At 39.0% G+C, this 22,933-nt stretch overlaps 1 protein-coding gene across 1 annotated transcript in view; it reads right to left on the reverse strand.

The window, feature by feature from the left end:
- The window catches only part of GPC6 (glypican 6), a 719,587-nt gene that overhangs the window by 16,271 nt on the left and 680,383 nt on the right, over positions 1–22,933 (reverse strand). The window contains exon 8 of the mRNA XM_039913281.1: positions 5,331–5,467. Within this exon, the coding sequence (XP_039769215.1) occupies positions 5,331–5,467 (137 nt within the window). The remainder of the gene's footprint in view (positions 1–5,330; positions 5,468–22,933) is intronic.

A 22,933-nucleotide genomic window follows, 5' to 3' on the forward strand; every position in this document is an offset into this window, starting at 1 on the left:
ACTGTACCAAATGTTTGGGAGAGCACAATACAGAATTAGCATATATGGTTCCTGCCCACAACAAGCCTGCATATAGTTAAATAATTTTCATATGACATAATATCTCAGAAGTGCTCTCCTAGGGGTTCTTCAAGATTTTCCCCTTAACCTTGTAAAATCACTAGTCTTTTGACTTTTGAAAGAGTCTTGTTTGTAGAAAAAGATCAACTCTGAGGTAGAGAAAAATCTTGAAAGAAAATGCAGTCCAAATTCAATTAGAAATATCTTTGTCCTTAAAATAACCAATTTTTTTTAAGTGTAGGACAATAATCAGCTAACCAGAACATTACTATTATTCTTTGTTGTACGGCGTCATAAAGAGCTCACTCTCTTGCATGCTAACTTCAGAAATTTTTATTTCCTCTCACCTAATGTTTTATAGAAGCTTTTCTTCCTCAGACCTAATCATTCTTCTCCTACTTCTACTTATGCAATAGATTGTTCTTATTCCTGCTGCTAAGCTAGAGAGAATGCCCTTCTCCTGGATGATGAATGACAAACTATTCCTAGGATTTGAAGGTTCAGCTGGAAACTCAAGAAGGTTTAGCTTTGTCATATGCACCCCATGCCTTCATTTTATTTTTTCCTCTGGCCTTCTAAATTTTTATTGATTTTTCACGGTTACTTATTTGTTTCCTTCCAATTCCCATTCATCTGAGTTGTCTTCATATTCTCCCATTTTATTTTGAGAAATTATTTGAGTGAGAAATAGAAGTTATAGAAGCTGCATTGCAAAAACAATTTTCTGGTTTAGCCATACACCTCACACTATTTCAGGGAAGGATTTAGAATGTATTATAGTTACAAATGAGTAGAAATAGATAGCATTATCTATGGAATTTTTGTTTAATTCTGATGATGCTTGTAACCTGATGAGAGGAAGGAGTTTCCTTAGTGAGTCAGAAGTGCACCCTGACAATAGCTTCCAGGTCCTTCATTGCATCCTCTAGGATGGTGAGAAAGAACAGGTTAAGCCACATTTGATCTACAACACAACATTTTGTGAAACAGTGTGGTCTGATGGAAATAGAGAGCCTGAGAGTTAGAAGAACTGGGTTCTAATCCTGACTGTCCCTTAATAATAATGACTATTAATCAGTTGCATTTATTGAGCATTTACTGCGTGCAGAGCACTGTACTAAAAGCTTGGGAGAGTATAATACAACAGAGTTAGTAAACACATTCCCTGCCCACAAGGAACTTACTGTCTAGGTTAATGTCTAGAAGGGAAGTTTGTAATAATGGTACTTGTTAAGCTTATTGTGTGTCAATACACTGTTCTTACCCTACCTTTTTAATTTACTGCCTTACTTGCCTCAGAAGCTCTCTGTCAGCACTCCATCCACAGATTTTTGCCTAGTCTCTCAAGTGCTTAGCACACTGTTCTTCACAAACTGCACAATAGATATAATTGATTGATTTGACACCCCAAACTACCAAAGCCTCAGCTTTCCTGAGGGTTTTCACCTGCCCACACCCATTTCCTCTAGAAACCCAAGATATACTCCTATACTCATAGCTCTGGAGTTTTTTCTACATCTTGTTAGCCCCCCTTCATACTGCCCCCAATCCTCCCGAGATTTGCTTTACTCCAGGTAATTTCAGTGAAATGACTGACATCTTATACTAGTTTTCCCATTCCCATGGGAAGGTGTTTTTTATGGTATTTGTTAAGCACGTATTATGTGTCAAGCACTGTTTTAAGATCTGGAGTAGACAGGCAATTATCAGGTTTGACACAGTCCCTATCCCACATGGGGCTCACAGTCTAGGGTTCTGGACTATTCTGCTTGGATCATGAAACAAGCAGCCTAATCAATCAGTTGTATATATTGAGTGCTTACTGTATGAAGACACTGTACTAAGCTCTTGGGAGAGTACAATACAATGAAGTTGGTGGACCTGTTCCCTGCGCACAACAAATGCGGCAACCAAGACCTTTCATTTGCAACACAGAAATTAATGCTCTAACCAATTCTGTGCAATCTGAATGTTGTAGAGAAGGCACAGCCAGGTCCTTGAACATTTTCAACCTCCACTACACTTTAAGTCAAACTCCTGTGCAAATGCCTGGGCAAAATTGCCAAGAATCAGTTCATTCATGTTGAACCAATGCTCTTAGCAACAAGGTGAGGTAACTGAGGCACAGGTAAGTAAAGTGACTTGCCCAATGTAACACAGCAGAGATGAGGCAGAACTCAGATTAGAATCCAGGTTCTCTGACTTCCAGACCAGTGATCTTTCCGCTAGAACATGTTGCCCCTCCTTCTGTGAACATGTTGCCCCTCCTTCTGTGCACAAGGTTTGTAGGAGGTTAAAAGCTTAAGGGCATTAGAGGCATGACAATCATATTTTGTATTCCCGTCTGCATGCTAAGGCTTGGATCAAAAACTGAAGATTTCAAGATTAAGCTGCCTCCCAAAGATTGCTGTTACCATGGTTACCTGATTTCTACTTTACTAAACTCTATGTCTATTACATACCATACTATTTACAGTGTTGTTATCAAAGGCGGTTTGAAAGTGCAACTCAGAAGAGAAAGAGCATTTAAAGTACACCTTACTTGCAAGCATGAACACACATCTTCACCTTCTCCCAAACCTTCTCTTCCCACACTGTCCAGCAGGTGCTCTTGAATTCAGTAGTGATCTCACCTCCTCCTTTATTTTTGACCCCACTTGCCCTATTCACCCTATACTTTGTACCTCAATCTCATCTACTTTGCTATGGACCCCTTGTTCAAGTCCTCCCTCTGGCCTGAACTCCCTCCCACTTCATATCTGACAGACTACCACTCTCCTCACCTTCAAAATTCTCCTAAAATCACATCTCAATCAGTCAATCAGTGGAACACCTACTATGTGAAGAGCACTGTATAAGTGCTTGGGAGAGTATAATACAACGGAGTTGAGAGGCATGTTCTCTGCCTACAAGGAGTTTACAGACTAGAGGGGGAAACAGACATTAATATAAATAAAATTACAGATATCTACATAAGTGTTATGGAGCTGAGGGTGGGATGAATATCAAAAGCTTAAGGGAATGTGTCTGATTATTGTTGTATTCTCGCAAGCTCTTAGTACAGTGCTCTGCACACAATAAGCACTTAAATACATTTGATTGAAATGCCTCCAAGACACCTTCCCTGATTAAGTGCTCATGTCCCCTACCCACCCTCCCCTTGGTATCACCTATGCACTTGGCTTTGCACCCCTTAAGTACTTCGTTACTCACCACAGCTGCACAAGTTTTAGCTATACATATAATCATATTAACTGAGTGCTTACTCTGACTCTCTATTTATATAATATTTTCCCTATCTATAATTTTAATGTCCCTCTCTGCCAGTAGACTTTTAGTCCCTGTTGGTCAGGGATTGTGTTGGCCAACTCTATTTGCACTGCACTTTCCCAAGTGTGAGAAGTAGCATGGTTTAAGGGATAGAGCATGGGCCTGGGAAACAGAAGGACTTAGGTTCTAATCCCAGCTCCACCGCTTAAATGCTGCATGACCTTGGGAACGTCACTTCATGTCTCTATGCCTAAATTACTTCATCTGTAAAATGGGGATTAAGATTAAGAGCCCTGTGTGGGACAGGGATTTATTCCAACCTAATTATCTTATATTTACCCTAGCACCTAGGACAGTGACTGGCACATAGAAAGCAATGAACAAATACCATTTTAAGAAGTGCTTAGTAAGTGCTCAAAAGATATCATTGACTGATTGATTGACTGAACTGGCTCAACAGCATCTCCACCAGGAGGCCTTCCCTGATTAATCTCTGATTTCCTCATCCTATTTTCCCCTAATTGCAATTTCAGCAGTTCTGCATCACGTAAGCACTTGGGATACTTACTTCCCCGTCATTCATTCAATTACTTATGTAGAAAACTTATATCCTGTTATTTCCCCCTCCCTGCAATTTATTTAGTTACTGTCTCCTCTGTTAGATTGTAAACTCCTTGAGGGCATGGATCTTGTCCACTAACTCTATTGTAATCTGCCAAGAGGTTAACTCAGTGTTTTGCACGCAGGCGTTCATTAACTAATATTGACTGATTCTTTACATGCACTGCCAATTCATCCCACATGCAACCCTACAGACAAATGTTCTGCTCAAATTTTCGGCTATTCACACCTTAACCAGCTGGCCAGTTCTCAAACCTATTTTCACATCTAACCTCTTGACCTCATTAAGAAGCCATCCTATCCAAGAAAGCCAATGTGCTAATAATAATAGTGATGATGATGGCATTTGTTAAGTGCTTACTATGTGCCAAACATTGTTCTAAGCATTGGAGGGGATACAGGGTAATCAGGTTAACCCACATGGGGTTCACAGTCTTAATCCTAATTTTACAGATGAGGTAATTGAGGCACAGAGAAGTTGAGCGACTTGCTCAAAGTCACACAGCTGACAGGCGGCAGAGCCGAAATTCGAACCCATAACCTCTGCCTCCCAAGCCCGTGCTCTTTCCAGTGAGCCATGCTGCTTCACGCTGCTAATGCCCTGCCTTCAGGATTCAACAAGGACAGCTCTGTCACAGCCTTCAAGTGGATAAGGTGGACACACATATATTGGGTTTAGTTATATTCAAGTTTTGTTGTTTTTTTTTTGTTTTGTTTTTTTACAAAAAGTCCTCATTTTTCTTCACAGACCCTCTGCTCTCCCCACCTTAACCACTCATTCATTCATTCATTCAATAGTATTTTTTGAGAGCTTACAGTGTGCAGAACACTGTGCTAAATGCTTCGGAGAATACAACAATAAACAGATATATTCCCTGCCCACAATGAGCTTACACGTGAGCGTGCGTGCGCACAGCACACATTCACAAACAGGAATAACCCAGCAACTTTGGAAGGAGAAGTGACTCAACTAAAATTTCATTTTCTGTTTCACCTTCTGGTAATGTAAATTGCATCAAGAATAAAAATAGCTTCACAATGTGACAGTTATTACCCAGGCATAAAAGGGCTCTTGTAGATCTCAGAATGTCTGCAATCTGGCATCTGTCATCTTTTCTATCCTCACCCTGAAGGTCTTGGCATTTCGAATGAGGACTCTACAACTTGAGGTATAGTGGCACCTTGAGAATAAGCGTTCCCCAGTTCTCGCCAGACTTGTCAATGATAACAGCTGTGGCAGAATGACATCTCTCTCCTCCATGCTCTCATTGACCTCCTCCTTCTCTAAATGGCCTTGCAAACCCCTTGAGGAGCAGAGTCAGGTAAACATTCCACAGCTCCAAATGATCCAAACAGCGGCATTAATAACGATGCCTCACCTGGCTTTGCTGTGCCCGTTCCAGCATTCCTCTTCATTGGATGTGCCAGCTGTCACTCTCTCATCCTTGCAGATGGTGTACGGTAAAGTTGACCAGAATTTTTTTGACAGCTTCAGTTTTTCTTTTATGTCTGTCACCTGATCAAGAGACCAACAGAGGGGTCTCGGTTAAAGGTGTCAATTAATCATTGAATCATATTTATTGAGCACTTACTCTGCATAACACTGTACTAAATGCTTGGGTGAGTACAATATAACAAAGTTGGCAAACATGTTCCCTGCCCACAAAGTCCTCATAACACCTTTTCCCATGCCGATAGAGGTTAAAAGACAATTAAAATTTCCTATCAATGTCTGAGTAAGAGACAGAACTTGCAGACCCAATGTGAATAGGATTTTCCCTGGATAGCTTTATCCTAAGCTCTGAGACATCTAGGTAAGTAATTAGCTCTCTCAGTTAGTAGCTGACTTTGTTCTCAATGGACTTCTTTATTTTATTATTATTAATATGATGATGCCATTTGTTAAGACCTTACTAAGTGTCAAATATTGTTCTAAGTGCTAGGGTTAATCAGTTTGGAAACAGACCCTGTCCCACATGGAGCTCACAATGTAAGTAGGAGGGAGGACAGGTATTTAATTTCCATTTGACAGATGAGGAAACTGAGGCAAAGAGAAGTTAAGTGACTTGCCCAAGGTCACACCTGAGGATTAGAATCTGGGTCCTTTGATTTCCAGGTCCATGTCTTTTCCACTAGGGTATGCTTCTCCTCCTTCCTTTGGATTAGAGAGTTTTTAAAGGATTTCACTTTCCACCATTTTGAAAAAGAGTTCCTCCTCAGGTTCCATGAGGACCAGTCTCAAGTGCATTTTTACTTCCAATTTGGAATGCATTAAACTATCAATCTAGTAAATGCTAACATACAGCTAAATAGTGGTTTCAGAGATTATATGGGTTATTCATTGGTCTGGGAGATTCTGGAAAATATTAACATGGTAGCTAAATCATAGTAGCTAATATTTAAAATAACATTTGTAACTATGTTTAATTATCTACCCAATTTTATACTTAATAAGATTTACGTGTCAATTAAAATCGAAGAAACTGAACTGTTCTTACCAATGTGTGACTATACACATTATGGATTCCTATTCAGTGAAACTCCTTGATACATTGAATATCTAGTTGTGGATAGAACTATACACTAGGCAATGGATAGAACGTGGGTCTGGGAATCAGAAGAACCTGGGTTCTAATCCTGGCTTCGCCACTTGTGTGCTGCATGACTTCGGGCACATCCATTCACTTCTCTATGCCTAAATTACCTCATCTGTAAAATGGGGATTAAGACTGTGTGCCCTGTGTAGGACAGAGACAGTGTCCTACTTGATTTGCTTGTATCTACCTCAGTGCTTATTACAGTGCCTGCACATAGTATTTGTTTAACAAACACCATTAAAAAGATAGTCAGAAAACTGGCTATTTGGAATTATTCCTACCAAATCTGAAATTTATCAGTTTCTTGCCCATTTAGCATAATTGGTGTTAATGTTCCAAGTTTCAAGGTAGTCACCCTTTGGCCCAGGTCAACACTGGAGAAATCTTTCAGGTAGAGTGATCTAACCCTTACAGTTGGCATTCTTTGTTGCTACTTGGACAATTTTGACCAGTGCTAATGAACAGCATCCCAGTGAACAGCTCGCTAACCTTATAGAAGCTTTTATTTACATGGAAAGTAGAGCCACATGAGCATCAACTCTGCATCCAGATGTGAATGCTAGAAATGGCCAGCTGGGTGAGGACCTGTCTGCCTTAGGCAACTCCAGTGTCAGTCTATTCATTAGTAGGTTTACACTGCAGCTCTGTATTCAGTTGGGTAGCAGCTAAGCATTCAGAATTTCTAGGGAACGTGTAATTCACCGTCACAGAAGCATTATCTGCTGAGAATTATCTGGTTATCATCTGTGATGATGTCTTTGGTATTTCCCTTTGAAAAGGAAAGCATTCTCAGCAAGGACCTCAGATATACAGTGCTCACCTATAACCTGAAAATTTTTTGCTCTTCCGATCCACTGAACTCTGAGAGAGGTGCTCAATAATGAGATTGTCCAGCCTTTGAAGAGGAATTTTCAGATGCTCAGTGCTGAAAAATGAGAACACTACACAGACACTCACAGAGAGCTTTCTTTGGGAAACCTTAAAGAAAGGCTGTAGCAAATGACATGCTGAATTCTACTTAGCATTTTCAAGTAGGTTTCAGATCAAGGACGAAAGGAAGGTAAACTAAGTGGCTTCCCTTCTTTGCTAGAAAATTCTGATTTGGGGCTTTGAATTCACTTGCTGCCTAGCTAGACTCCTTGAATGTATATGTATACATAATACTCATAAATACTTACACATATTCATAAATCCCTCCTCCCAGCCCCACAACACTTATGTATGTATCTAAAATTTATTTGTATTAATGTCTGTTTTATCCTCTAGACTGTAAGCTCACTGTGGGCTGGGAACGTGTATGTTTATTGTTGTTTTGTACTCCCCAAGAGCTTAGGATGGTGCTCTGCACACAGTAAGTACTCAATAAATACGATTTAATGAATATATACATTTAACATGCTGGTCCTTGCCTCTCAACAGCTTAAGTATAGGTATGCAAAACGTTAGTCTTGCATCTTGATACATGACTGCCTTTGGACTCCCATTTTCTCGAAGCTGTTACCTGTGTGGCCAGCGATTTCCTGCTTTTGAAGGTGAGTTCCAGGCTGACTTTAACAATGGTTCCAGACCTGTAATGGTCCCATCGAGGGACTATAATGCGGAGTTAGCTCGGCTGGCCTGTTTCCTCAAGATTTCAGGAGAGCTTCATCCTGCCTATTTTACCTGCCTGAACGCACAATGTAATGGAATGTAAATAATATATACAGTGTCCTTAGAAAAATGACTGTAAATATTTCATGTACTATACAGTAAATAATATATTGTGAAAAAACAATGTAAATATTTTATAGGCTGCAGTGCCTGTTGGATGTAAGATGAAATCTGAAGAAATGAAATGAGCCCACAGTTAGGTTCCCGTGTCTTAGAATAGTGCCCCTAAGAGTTTTACAATCCAAACCTCAGCACAATGAAGAAAAGATGTCTCCTCTTTATGACACCTACCATTCCAATCTTCAAATGGTCTCCAAGCTCAACTCTGCATATGCTTTGTGGATTTGTTATGCAACCTTCCCGAACTGAGAGCTCACTTCCTTCAGGAGGCCTTCCCAGACTGAGCCCTCTCTTTCCCTCTGCTCCTCCTCCCCTCCCATTCCCCCTTCTCCCACCCTCTGCTCGTCCCCCTTCCCCTCAGCACTATGCATATTTTGTATATATTTATTATTCTATTTCATTAATGATGTGTATATATCTATGATTCTATTTATCTTAGTGATATCTATGCCAGACTACTTGTTTTGTTTTGTTCTGTTTTGCTTTTCTGTCTCCCTTGTTTAGACTGTGAGCCTGTTATTGGGCAAGGATTGTCTCCATCTCTTGCTGAATTGTACATTCTAAGTGCTTAGTACAGTGGTCTGCACATAGTAAGTGCTCAATAGATACTATTGAATGAATGAATGATCTAATACATACGAAAACGATTGTTTCTACCCTCATGTTTTATTCACCTTCATATAGTGACTTCCAGGTTACTGAAAATTGTCCTTTTCCAAGGATGACACTACTGACAGTAAATTCTATTCATGCGTTCAGTGTGGCTGAAAAGACCCATGAAGTATGTTTGCCCCTATCTCACAAGTTACAATACAGTCTGATTGCATTAATGTTTTGGTCCCACTTCGCTCTGCCTCTGTTTTCACCTCTGCCTCCTGACATCCAGATCTTAAAGAAAGGCAACCCCTCACTTGGTTTCTGCCTGCCAGGATGGTCTGAGTGTTGACTGCAGTGCTCTCTCCAAAGTCCATTACTACTTTGCACTGCTTGACACTGTGCTTTACCACGTCTTTAAATTGTTTTTTTTTTCCTCACTCTGAGTTTATTTGTATCCCCTTCAGTTCCACATTCACCTGCTACTTGGGTCTTCTGTTGCTATTGATCCTCTTCCCGTGTTCTCCCAGTGGAACTCTGCACACAATAAGTGCTCAATAAATACCATTGATTGATTTGGCTGTTGGCATTGCATCAATGCTAGTGAACTGACTGTATGCCAGGACCTTGGGGGTAATTCTGTCTTGGGATTTGATATTCAATTACTCTATTAATAGCAATTACTGATCTCTTACTTCATGCAGAGCACTGTACTGTTTTGGGGAGCACAGTAGAATTAGTTAACACAATCCCTGCCCACAGGGAGCTTACAAACTAGTGGGGAAACTGATACTAAAATAAATGACAAATAGGAGAAAGGAATAAACTATCAAGATATTTACATAAGTGCTCAGGGGGATGTGAGTACTTTAGTGCTTTAAGTGGCACCGAAGTGCTGAAATGGCAGTTGGAGATATAAAGTGGGAATATAAGGTGGTGAGATCAAAAATCAATCTGGGAAGACATTAAGTTCATAAATGATGCTGACTAAACTGCTTCAGCAGCTAGTGCATCTTCTTCTTATGAGCTCCCCAAGGGAGTTGTACTGTGTTTAATTCTTGCATTTTTATTTTCTACCAGCGCTAGTACAATGCCTTATATACAGTAAGCACTTAATAATACTATTACTATAGTATGTACAGTTGTCACAGTCAGACATGCACATATATATTTTGTAGGAAAGGCTAAGGCTGACAAGAAACTGAATAGGAAGTTAAATGATCTTCAGACCTTTAGAAAGACAATGTTCGATTCTCCTCAGCTTGTAAAATACAGGGAATTGGTCAAAATTCAAGAGATAGAGCCAATCTCCCTAGAATTAGGGTTTGGATACCTCTGTGTAGATATTAAAAATGCATCAAGGACATCACTCACTAAGACAAATGGAGTCTCTTTCTAAAAATACTGATCCTCAAGGGGAAATAACTGTGGGAAACATTAGAACTGCTGTTTTGTACTGTTAAGGTCAGTCTTGTGTGAGAAAGTAATATTGTAATATTTAGTAAAATGTTCTGATCGACTGAGAAGGAGATAGGGAAGAGACACTGACACAGAAAATATGAGAAGTCCACCAAATCCATTAACATAGTCGAGTTACTAATTAAGAGAGTTCCACACTGATACAATATAGAGGAAGGGAGGGGGTAATTTACCTACTAAAAGCCCCAATGGCAAGCTAATTCATTTTAAATACTACAGAGAGAAGAGTCTGTTTGTTTTGGGTTTAACCAGCTCCCATCCCAGAGATCACAATGTACTTAGGAGGCGGAAGCTTCTTAGGGGAAGCAATTTAACTAAAAGCCTCAAACCCCCTGTAGTAATTTAACAAGGTGAGCTAATTATTTCTCTATTAAGGCCCACTCAAAAACTAGGGAGAACCAATCACTTGAGGACCAACTGATAAAAACCGTGGTATTTGTTAAGTCCTTACCATTTGCCAGGTACTGTACTAAGCACTAGGGTGGATACAAGCAAATTGGGTTGGACACAGTCCCTGTCCATGTAGGGCTCTAATTTTCAAAGCACAGAGAAGTGAACTGACTTGACCATGGCCACACAGCAGAGAAGTGGTGGAACTGGGATTAGAACCCATGACTCTCTGACTCCCAGGGCTGTGCTCTATCCACTACACACTGACTTGAGAGAAGGGGTATAGATTGTGAAATATGGATGTAACTGGAAATCAATCAGTTCATCATACTTATTGTGTGCTGGGTGCAGAACATTGTGCTAAACTCTTGGGAGAATACAATGCAAAAAGACAGAGAGGTGGGATCACTGGACTCTGCAGATGATCCAATCTCTCTCACCCTTATGGAAGACTGCAAGCTAAAGGTGGGATGGACCACAGATCTCTTGGGGAAGTAAGAGAGGAAACCCTGTTAACTAGGGAAGGGCAGTGAATTTTTAGAGCAATGCAGTCCAGTTCAGATTTTGCATTTGCCTGCTAGTTAGAGATCTTTTCTCCATTTATAATTTTGACTGTCCTTATTAAACTCATTTTACTCAGTGAATTGATTGTTGATGCAGAAGTGGGATCTGAGCAAGTGGAGCAAGTGTTATTGTATGGAGAGTGGTTGGAGTGAGAAGTAAGATTTGTAATCTTTCAACAAGGACATATTCAGCCCCAGGGAATACCTGGGACAGCTGCATCCCTTCTAGACCCACTCACCTAGAAAAGCTCGTGTATATGTGAAGGTGGAGAAGGAGAGGAAGGCTCTGACATCTTCAGCAGAGTGGTGATGGTGGTGACCAAATGGGGCTGATTGCATTTACTCTGTCACTTAACATAGCACTTTGCATATAGTCAGGAGTCGAAAACTATCACAATTAACTAAACATGCTACTTTGTTCTTTAAGGGAAGAGTGATTAGATAGGATTAAGAAATGTGGCCCCTCCATTTCTTCTCCTCTTTCACTTTTCCAGGAACAAGGAACCTGCTCATACAGTCAATCACCTGGATTTTATCATTAACAAATCAATGCAGTTTCCTATAAAACATGTCCACTAACTCTTTTGTATCATACTCTCCTAAGTACAATACTCTGCACACAGTAAGTGCTCAATAAATAACATTGATTAATTGATTGAGCAGCTCATTAGCCCATGGTTCACAACCCAGGGTAAATAAGATTGTCTATTTTATTAAATTTATTATAACTGAATAAATAATAGTACAACTTTATGGGATATGGGAACTGGAGAGAACTGTGTCGGGTTGTGAATCTTTCCTTGAGATATATTATAGTATTAGATTAGATCAAGAAGCTACTCTACTGTGTTTTACTGAATCTATGCCTTTCACAATCCATACATTTTGAAATATTTCTAGATGAGATTGTGCATAAATGTATGTATCAGATGTGCCTCAGAATGAGATAAAGGTCACCAGGAACTTAACCAGCATTTTTCAAGCATGTCACTTGGGATTTATAGAATTAGGCAATCCCCTGTAGAAAAGGGTGTCCTTTTCAGTGACCAACATTCTTTTTCTCTGGACATTTCATTGCAATTAAAGATTCATATTTCAACAAAGACATATTTGAAAACATGTAAAATGAGAATCCTGAATATTTTAGACATATAGCTTAATTTACATGTCTTAAAATTTCTCTTGGCAATTCCTGAGATTGCCCAGATTAAAATAGAAAAAAAACCACCACTTTATTATTTAGTATGTTCAGAAAATGGGAGGTATTGGTCAAAGATTCCACTAATCCATGAGTCAGAGTTGACCAGCAGGGAAACTTTGCAAAATAAAAGCCTGAATAAAGTGTCTCCAGAAGTCCTAGCCACGTTTGTGAGTAGTGGACAGGGCAGTGAACTCTAACTGTGATTACAAATGCTCATTTGCTGAAGCTTGAGGGGAAAGAAGAAGGTAGGCAAATATCATAAGCAAACAGCAAACTGGTGCACTGCTCAAGGCAGCTCTGTGGCCCTCTTAGGAGAAGGAGCTGTTTGGTTCAAGACAGTCTCTCCTAATTTTATTAGCAAAGTGGGAGTTGGGGTAGGGGAGTTTACTGAGCAAGGAGGCATAAAGAGAGGGAGCGTTCTGTGAGAAGGCATGGAGCGAGGGAACAAGGTGAAAGGAGCAAACCTCATCTTGCCACCCGAATCTTATTTATTTCACTTCCAGAGGAGGGTTCAGATGATGGGGGGAAGGGGGTTAGTTAATACAGTCTCTGTGGGCAGGGAATGTAGCTACCAATTCTGCTATACTGTACTTGCCCAAGTGCTTAGTATGGTGCTCTGCACAGTAAGTGCTCAATAAATACCACTGATACACTAATCAGGAGTCCTCCATCTGAAATGACCTAGAACATACCAAAAGAAATCATTTTATTCTTTTGAGGCTGAGTCCCATTTAGGAGAGGTACTGATTCTGTCTGAGCCGATTGTATTGAATCTACTCCAGCACGTATGAAGTGGTTAATAAATATCAAAATTATCAAATGAAATAAGGCATAGGTGAAACATTTTGTGTTTCACAAAGAGCTACGTCTTCCTTCCTTTCCCTTTGCTTCTGTTTTCAACCCTCAAGATAATAGCATTTTAGGGAAAGTCTCTGTGCTATTTCTAAATTGGATCACAAACCAACTGCCTTAGAGTTTGCCATTTGAAAGTTAATAGCCCATTTGTGCCAATGCAAAATAGCTTTGAGCACTGAATGTGCAGTCCCATTGGACTCGCATTCCAGATCTTGACCCACAATTCTTCAAAAGGGACAGTCCCACCCCATCAACTTCCACCATCCTCAGACAATTCAGCCAGTTTCCCTGGTTTATTTCTTTGCCACCAAACAGTGTCTTTATTCAGCTACTAAACAGGGATGAACCAGGACATCACTATCCCTACTACAGGGCAGAACAATTATTAATGGAACAAGGATGAAAAAAAATCAGCATTCTAAATTATCCTAGAACCCAATCACTTTAAAGTCAGCACGGTATTCAGAGCGTAACCCTTCAGCTCATCTTGCAGAGAAATGTTGATGTGGGCATCTTTCCTCTGGGTAGATACTAACAAATTTATAACCCAAACTTGGTTGGATAGCATGGATGTGTCTTTTTTCTTCCCAGAAGGACCCCATGAAGATAAGTAAGACTTTTGGAAAGATATTAAATTTACTCTAAAGAAACCTAATATCTGAAAAACCATTAGTCCTTATTCTGACAAGATTCAGTTATTTATGTGAATTCTGAAGCCATACTCTTGCAGCAATAATGGATAACTCTAAATCATGTATGAAATAGAGTATGGAAAAAAGAAATTAATCTCTTTTAGGCAGAGGCAATAAGATAATTTAGCTATATAAAATGCTGCACATAAGTGTTTTTGTTAAACATGCCTAGCCTGTTGTATAATTTGAATAACAATGTGGTGCCTTTTCATTGACCAAAGGGTTAACCAGAAATTGATTAACTTTTAAAGTCAATAATGCTGTTCTTAAAAGGTTTTGGGTCAACAGGATGTGGAAGAAATGAGGTAGTCTAAAATGAATGCGATGTTTGAAGACTTTTATTAGTGCCACCTTCATTTGTAAAAAAACATGCAGTCCATTTTCCAAACATAGGGGCATGTGGTCTAATGCTAAAACAAAAATGGAGCAGGATTGAGAAAACTTGGTTTCTATGTATACCTCTGTTACATTGACTAACTTCAGAGTCATAGTTTAATAGTTTAATGTGTCTGCCTTTTTTTTTGGCAAAGCGGAGATAACGAGACTCTCCCTAATAATGATTTTCTCAGGTTGAGTTGTAACAATTACTTAAATAATCCCTCTCTAAATCACTTTGAGATGAAACTTCCTACTAAGCATGAACATCACCCCAGGAACAGATGGCTGAGAGGGATCAAAATAAACTTTCTCTTCAATTTAAGGTTGTTGCTCTTATGAGGTAGATTGCTTCTTTGAGAGAGATTATTTGGGTTCTTGGGGAGGTAATTTACCACTAGGAGGCCCAAAGAAATGAGCAACATTTACTTGCGTTACTTCCCCGTGTGACTGGACTAAATGGGTGTAATAATTCTTGCCTTTCATTTGCAAATCAACTGCCTTATAGACCTGAATGGCTATACCCAACCTCTGTGGTGTAGATTTGAGACGGAGATTTTCTGTAGAGCTGCAGGGCATTTTATAGTAGCGACTCCTTCTGGGCTGCAATAGAGATTAGGTAACAGGAAGTACAAACTCATGTGGCAGTTGGCATGTCAGTCATTCTAAGGGGGTTCCCATGCTCTGTCTCAACTTTCTGGACAGGGGAAGCAGCACAATTAGTTTGAGGCTTTCTCTTCATTGTCTAGATCAGTGCTCAGTGAGACAAGTGAAGCCAGATGAGTAGGGAAGGAATCTGTATCTTCATGTCTGCTCTTTTTGTCCCTTTTTAACATTTGAAATGAGCATCACCCAACTGAATTACTGAGTGTTCAAGGGAATCTGAGATCAGGTGATAGTTGGAGGCTTCCTCTTGGAAAATGAAAAGTGTTCCAGGATGCTTGGAACATTTCCAATTGGAGATTGTTGTGAATGCCGAACAATTTACAGATTGGTTATTTCATTATATTCTTATTAGGAAATTGTTAGCATTTTAGAAAATAAAACTGTAAATCATTTACATAAAGATCATAGACTTCAGAGCAGCAGAAAGCTTATTGATTAATTTTACACTTGAGATCTATGAATTACAACTGTTTTATAATTTCTCCAAGTGCCCTCATTTAAAAGAAAACAAACAGAAGATTTCTGAATAGTTGTTAGACACAAATGAACCTAGCTTCAACCTATTTTAACATTTTCCAAACTTTTACCTCTTTTTGGCAAAAGTCTGACTGTGCTTATGGCTCTCAAGGTTCTCACCAAATAATTTTACAGCGGTGAGTGTACAGCATCCTTCCAACAGCCAGAGAGAGTAGAATGGCACGAGCCTCTAGATGGCAGACTTGCTCAATACATTTATTCCACCTACGTCCATAAGGTTTGCCGCAGAATAAAAATGTGGATTGTTCCACTGTATATAGAACTGACAACCTCGTTATTTTAAACTTGAAACTGACAAGCTGTTATTTTAATGAGGTCTGCTAGATCCAAGGTTAACCTAAGCTTTATTTCCTTACAAAATTGTTAAAGGCTCCAGTTCTAAATGGGGACTGTGAAATTTTAGTTACTGAAATTGTCCCAAACTAGCTACCATAGACAATGCTTGAAAGAAAGAAATACATGGTAGGTGTACAAATGTTTATATACACGAAAACTGCATGAATCATTGGTTCAGGTTTCTCCCACTATCTCCTGTATCACATCAATTTTCTTCAAAGACAATAATTTCTCTTACCTAGATCAAAAATCTTACATGCTTTTAGAGTGACTTTTATGCAAATTAGCATATGCCAAGTGTCTAAAAAAAATCAGTGACTAAAGAAAAAGCATCATGAAGCCCCAACAAATTTTTCATTAATTTACCTCTCTTTCCATTTGTCAAGTTTTCATAGGAGTTTGTTTCTTTGCAAAATTCCAAGTGTTCTAGTTGGCAGATGATATGAGCTAGCTCCATTATGCTATTCTCCTTCCAGTACTGATTAGAGGGCTCTGCACCCATTAAGGTCTCAATAAATACCACCGCCTGATTGAGGAGCAGAAGGAGAGCTGGTAGATAGTTAACATGGGTGGGACCATTGTAAATTGGTGGGCTGAAAGCATTTTCAAATAGCAATTATTACACCAGAAAGGACTGGAAACAACTTGCTGGAAGTGGAACTGATCCAAGATGTATTGGATCTGGTGTGGGGAACTTTTTCTATTCCCCAATTTGGGAAGACCTGACAGTGACCACAAACCTTTATTTAGTTGAATTCCCTGCTCACTTCCATTCTATCAATTGTATTCACAGAGCACTTACTTTGTGCAGAGCACTCACTGTACTAAGCACTTGGGAGAGTACAGCAGAGTTGGTAAGTACATTCCCTACTTACAAGGAGCTTACAGGCTAGAAGGGAAAACAGACACTAATATAAATAGAGACATTATGGACATATACATAAGTGCTAGACGGTTGACAGAAGTGAAAATGAAAGGTGCATGTCCAAGCATGAGGGTTACAGAGAAGGAAGATGTAGAAGGACTTTTAGAGGAGATGTGATTTAAATAGGGTTTTGAAGGTGAGATGAGTGATGGTCTGTAGAATATGAAGGGAGAGGGAGTTCCAGGCCAGAGCCTTGATGTGAGTGAAAGGTAATCTGTGAGTCAGATGACCAGTCCAACCTGACCTGATGTATTACAGCAGCCTTTCAAAGGGGTACTAAGTATTTATGGATGATTTTAATAACTTGTCCTGCCCTAGGGATCATGGAAATAGTAAAATAAATTAACTCAACATTTTTTCTTTGTTTGCACCAAATAAATTATTACTTGCCCTTTGGAGTACGGTTATTTACCTGATGGGCATTTGGGTCACTGATGATAATATTAGGCTAGCCCCAGTAATTATATATGGAGCTAAAAAGAATCTATTATGTATTGTTTTAATAATAATGAATTTTTCATTAAGTGCTATCAATAAATGGGTTACATGCTATGCCAAATGGAGCATGCAGCTTTGAAGTACATATGCATATGTAAGAAAGTGCTAGGCAGCTGTGAAATACTTGTTTTTTTTATAATGTTGTGGACAGGGTACAAGTCTACCAACTCTGTTTTACTGTATTCTCCCAAGTGTTAAGTAAAGTGCTCTGCACATAGTAAATGCTCAATAAATACCATCGTATGATTGACTGATCTGAAAAACTTTTTTTTCTGTTCTTTTATTTGGAAATAATGCCTGGACTGACTCTTCTTCTTGGGTAAAACAGTGACAAAGAGAACAATCTCCTATAGACTACAAACATAGGTTGAGAGTATAGCCTACATATTTAATGGAATGTATCAAACAAAACTATGTTATAAATCCTCTTCTGGAGAGCATTTCCTTTATAAAATGGAGCTGGTAAAGAAAACAAAATTTTCAACACCCTGACTTGTGCATCCAAAGGGACTTTAAAGAGCTTTTCTTTTTGTTATTACACCCTACCCGGGAATATGATAAAGAAGTCAAGCTGTAAATCAAATTCAACAAAATCCAACACACTCTGAGGAATCTTCTTTTCATTGAGATAAGTATAAAAACAGCACCAAAATCACATTAGAATTCTAGAGATAAAATGTCGGAGTTTTTCTGTTTTTAGTAAATAGATCAGACAGCTACTCTAAGACCAAACCTTCATCTTTCTAATCAAGGATTCTAGGGAAAATAGTTTTGAAGGTAAACAGCTAGCAGTATGATAATTCAGTTGAATTTTCTTTAATCTTTTGTTTCTTTTCTTTTATTAATGTTCAGCTGAGTGTACTTTCTTTTTTCCACACATACGAAAGGTTTAAGCGCATAGTCTATCTTTGATGCATGGGGAGTTCCATGCATAATTACCATTTAGACTTTTGGGAGTTGAGTGTAAATCCCTGCTAATGGAGATGAGAATATAACCCCTCTGTGACTTCTAGGAAAGCAAGAGTGAGACTCATATATTTGATTTCTTGTGTGTTCCAAATTGATACTTCTCCTGAATTTTAAAAGTATGACAGATTCATAAATCAAAAATGCTGAGATGCTTCACCTATACTACTGTAGTGATAGAAAATATTATTCAAATAGGCTTTTGCACAGCTTTAAATTGCCTCTTCCCCAAGATATTTTCTATTTTGGGAAAAAAATCCAGCAACCCCCCTTTTAGAATTCTCAATAAGTATTAGTAGTAAATGGTAGTGACAGTTTATTAAGCTCTTACTGTTAGCAGAGCACTGTATTAAGTGTGGAGAAGCTCTATTATTCAGTTGTTTTTAATCTAGTTTGAGAAATATTCAGGCTCTTTCCTTAGGTAAGCTTAGTATACAAGGGAAGCTTATTCAATTACATTATCAAATATGTTGATTAAGCTTATTTTGTCTATCCTACCATTATTCTTCCCATTTTTCAAAAGTTAGAGCAAGAGGAAACAGATTTCATCAAAAAATTTCTTGACCATGTGAGTTGTTTTGGCACTTGTGGCATTTAATATCCCTTCTCATAGGGATCTTAGTTCTCCATTCAACCAACGAGAATTATCTAAGTGGTTAAAGAGTGTGTAGTACTCCAGAAAATACTTTTTCCAATGGCCAAAATGGTTTAGGATGATTAAGGAGCTAGTACTACTTTAAGGTAAGGGGATAAACTAGGTGACCTCTATCAAATCCCTGAACTTTAGTTTCCTGCCCTCAGTGACCCAGAACTTTTTGATTTACTCATTAGACCCAACTAGTTTCACTTAGAATTTCTCTTTTCAGCAGCACCAGGGATTCAAAATGCCAGATGGCCAACGAGCCTTTCCGCAGCAATTTAACTCACTTTACTTCTCATCAAAGAAGAAAAGGGCAGAACTCCATGGATAGATCAACATAGTTGGCTTTCAGGTACAATTGGTGGTGGCTACTCCTTGTTCACTGTGTGCTTAATCTTCCCCTTCCTTCACAGATAGTCTAAGGGCATCTGCTTGAAATCATGTTATAGAAACCTGCAGGAGGACAGAATCTTTGACTTTCCTAATTTGAATTTTTCCCTTTTTATGATCATATCAAGGCCTAGATTTTATCACATTGGCAGGCCCAGGGATTGGATTGGCATTTTCCTTTAACTCATTGACATTTATCTAGCATGTGCTGTCTACTCTCCAGAGAGTTCCAGCTAGCAATCACTTTGCTCAATATTAGGGAAAATGGGTATTCTGGCAATTGTCTCATTGTTTAAGGAGGATCTTACTGACCTGCTTTGAATTAGTGGAGATGAAATTAGGGGAAGTAAGAAACAACAAGGGTTTGGATTTTGTTAACTTCTTCTTTAGGGAGAGAAAAAAATGAGGCCATCATTATCGCTATTTCTTGAAGAAAATGTGGGAATTGATTTATAGTATGTTATAGGTGACAAGGGCACTAGGTTAATTATGAACTAGTTTAATTTGTATTATTGTGTGGTAGCAGAAGATGACAAGTGAAGTGACTCTGTCACGTCCCTTCTGAATCCCTGAATTAGTGGCCAGAATTCCAGCTCACCATCCCCAAGCCAATGGCAACATACACTCTGCCATTCTTGGGCTGTCATGAAATTAGAAGTTGGGGAGAGAGGGGAAAGGGAAGACAGTGCCCTTCTTTCTGTGTCTTTTCCAGTTTAAAATGATTTCTTGAATATTTTCCCTGTGGATTACTTCCAAAGGAAAATATCCCCAAGAAGAAACTGGCCCTAAAGGGAAAACAGTGAAGAATGAATTTTACATCCAGATAAACAATAAACAACAGTATGTCATCTTCCTCACGACTTATTTGAGTTCATCATCTCCCAAGATTAGAGAAGTCAATGCTACCCAGGTGAGTGAGTATGTTTTGTGACTACTTCATGACTCACAATACAGAAGGCTTTGAAGTGAATTTGGGCTGATCCAAGACTTCCTCTTCTGTACATTTGGGATTAAGTACCTGTTCTCCCTCACTTTTAGTCTGTAAGTATAATGTGGGACAGATGTTGTGTGCTAGCTAAATACATCTATCATAATGCTTATCACAGTGCCTGACACATAGCGAGTGCTTAAAAATACTTATTAATTTTTTTCATTTTCCACATCTACCCACTCCTCAAGAACATCCAGTGGTTGCTTATCCATTTCCACATCAAACAGAAACACCTTACCATTGCTTTTAAGCTTTCGGCTTGCCCCCTTCTTACCTTACCTCACTGATTTCCTACTATAACCCAGCCCACTCACTGTACCTTAGTCTTATCTATCTCAGTGCTAACCCTTTGCCTCTGTCCTCCCTTTGGCCTGGAACTCCATCCTGCTTCATTTCCAACAGATCACTACTCTCCCCACTTTCAAAGCCTTATTAAAATTATATAATAATGATAATTGTGGTATTTGTTAAGCACTTACTATAAGCCAGGCACTGTACTAAGCTCTGGGGTGGATTCAAGCAAATTGGGTTACACACAGTCCCTGTCCCACGTAGGGCTCACAGTCTCCATTCGCATTTTACAGATGAGGGAACTGAGGCCCAGAGAAGTGAAGAGATTTGCCCAAGGTCACACAGCATACAAGTGGCATGCTCTCTCCTCTCTGCCATGCTGCTTCTCATCTCCTCCAATAGATCTCATCTCCTTCCAGTTAAGCCCTCATTTCTCCTACTTCCTTTCCCTCTTGCATCACCAATGCACTTGGATCTGTACCCATTAAGCATGTGATATTCAACCCATGCTCAGCTCCATAGCACTTATGTATGTATTCATAATTTACTCTGATGTCTGTCTCCCCCTCTATTAATAACCATATTTATTGAGCACTTATGTTGTGCAAAACACTGTACTAAGCCCTGGGGTGGATACTAGCAAATTGCATTGAACGCAGTCCCTGTCCCACATGGGGCTCACAGTCGCAATTGCCATTTTTCAGATGAAGTAACTGAGGCACAGAGAAGTGAAGTGACTTGACCAAGATCACACAGCAGACAAGTGGCAGAGTCAGAATTAGAACCCATAACCCTCTGACTTCCAGGCCCATGCTCTATCTACTATGCCAGTAAAAATTCACTAAATACCACTGATTGATAAACAAAAGAGCCTCAAAGTGGAGATACTAACTCCTTCTGACTCTTCTTATGGTGTTCTGAAATTTTCATAATGTCAAGGTTAGCCCAATCATTAAAATTTCCTTTATGTGACTAGGAATTTCCCTGTTTTCCTCACTGTCTTCCCTCCCCAGTACTGTCCATTGGTTTTGGTAAACTGGATTTTACTATTGTAAAGGATTTTGCTAAATTCTGTTGTTGTTTTTTTTTAAAGAGCAGCAAGATAGCTCCAAATAAAAGAGTGCTTTATATCTGTACTGAGGTTGAAAGAGTACCATCTTGAAAGCCAAAAATATGTGTTCCTCATTTTACCATTTTCTGTCAGAAAAGAGTTAATTATCTGAGAGCCTTTGTTTCACTCAACATTCCTACTTTCTGCTGACCTAGATCCTGATTGTTTTATATTTTCTCCAAAATCCCCCAAAGAGAAGCATTTCATTTTCATGAAGGCCTGGGGAGCAGGGAGGATAAGGCAATCTCAAGTTACATCAAACACATATGATTTGTTAGAACATTAAATTTTTTTTAAAAAATTAGGTCTTGGGTTAGAACAATGACACAGTTTTTAAGGCAATAGATGCAGTGTTCATTTTTAAGCTTTAGTTCCATGTTCTGTAAATTGAAAGTACAATGTGCTAAAAAGGACAATGTCATAAATATAATGTGGCCCAGCAGGAGAGCAGTGAAAGAAAATGACCCAAATGGAGACCAACATAGCCACCTCATTTCCTTTCCCTTTTCTAATGGCCTTGTGGTCCTTCTGTCACTGAGAAAGAAGGAAAAGTCTTTACTGACCTATCCTGTTGATGATCATTAATTCTTATAATTCCTTATTGTGGGAAAGCTGGTGTCTTTGAAGAGTGACTAATTGGATTCATACTCAGAGAAAGGAGTTTCTTGGTCTGCTCCTTTTAAATAAGGTTATTTTGTTGTTTTTTTTTGAATGATATTTGTTAAATTCTCACTATGTGCTAGTGGGAAGGGAATTTGTCTGATAAACTGTTGCATTTTACTCTCCCAAGCATTTAGTAAAATGCTGTGCACACAATAAGTGCTCAATAAATATGACTGATTACCAGGCACCTGTTCTAATCGCTGGGTTAGATACAAGATAATCAGGTTGGACACAGTCCATGTTACACATGGGGATCATAGTATTAATCCCCATTTTACAGATGAGGTAAACTGAAGCCCAGAGACATTAAGGTCAGATGGGAGAGAAATGGTAGAGCCTGGATTAGAACCTGATTATCTTGTACCTACCCCAGTACTAAACAAATACCATAAAAAATTTATATAGAGAATATAATAATGATGGTATTTTTTAACGCTTATGATGTGTCAAAT

This window comes from Ornithorhynchus anatinus, chromosome 10 (genome assembly GCF_004115215.2).
Source record: "Ornithorhynchus anatinus isolate Pmale09 chromosome 10, mOrnAna1.pri.v4, whole genome shotgun sequence".
Lineage (NCBI taxonomy): Eukaryota > Metazoa > Chordata > Mammalia > Monotremata > Ornithorhynchidae > Ornithorhynchus > Ornithorhynchus anatinus.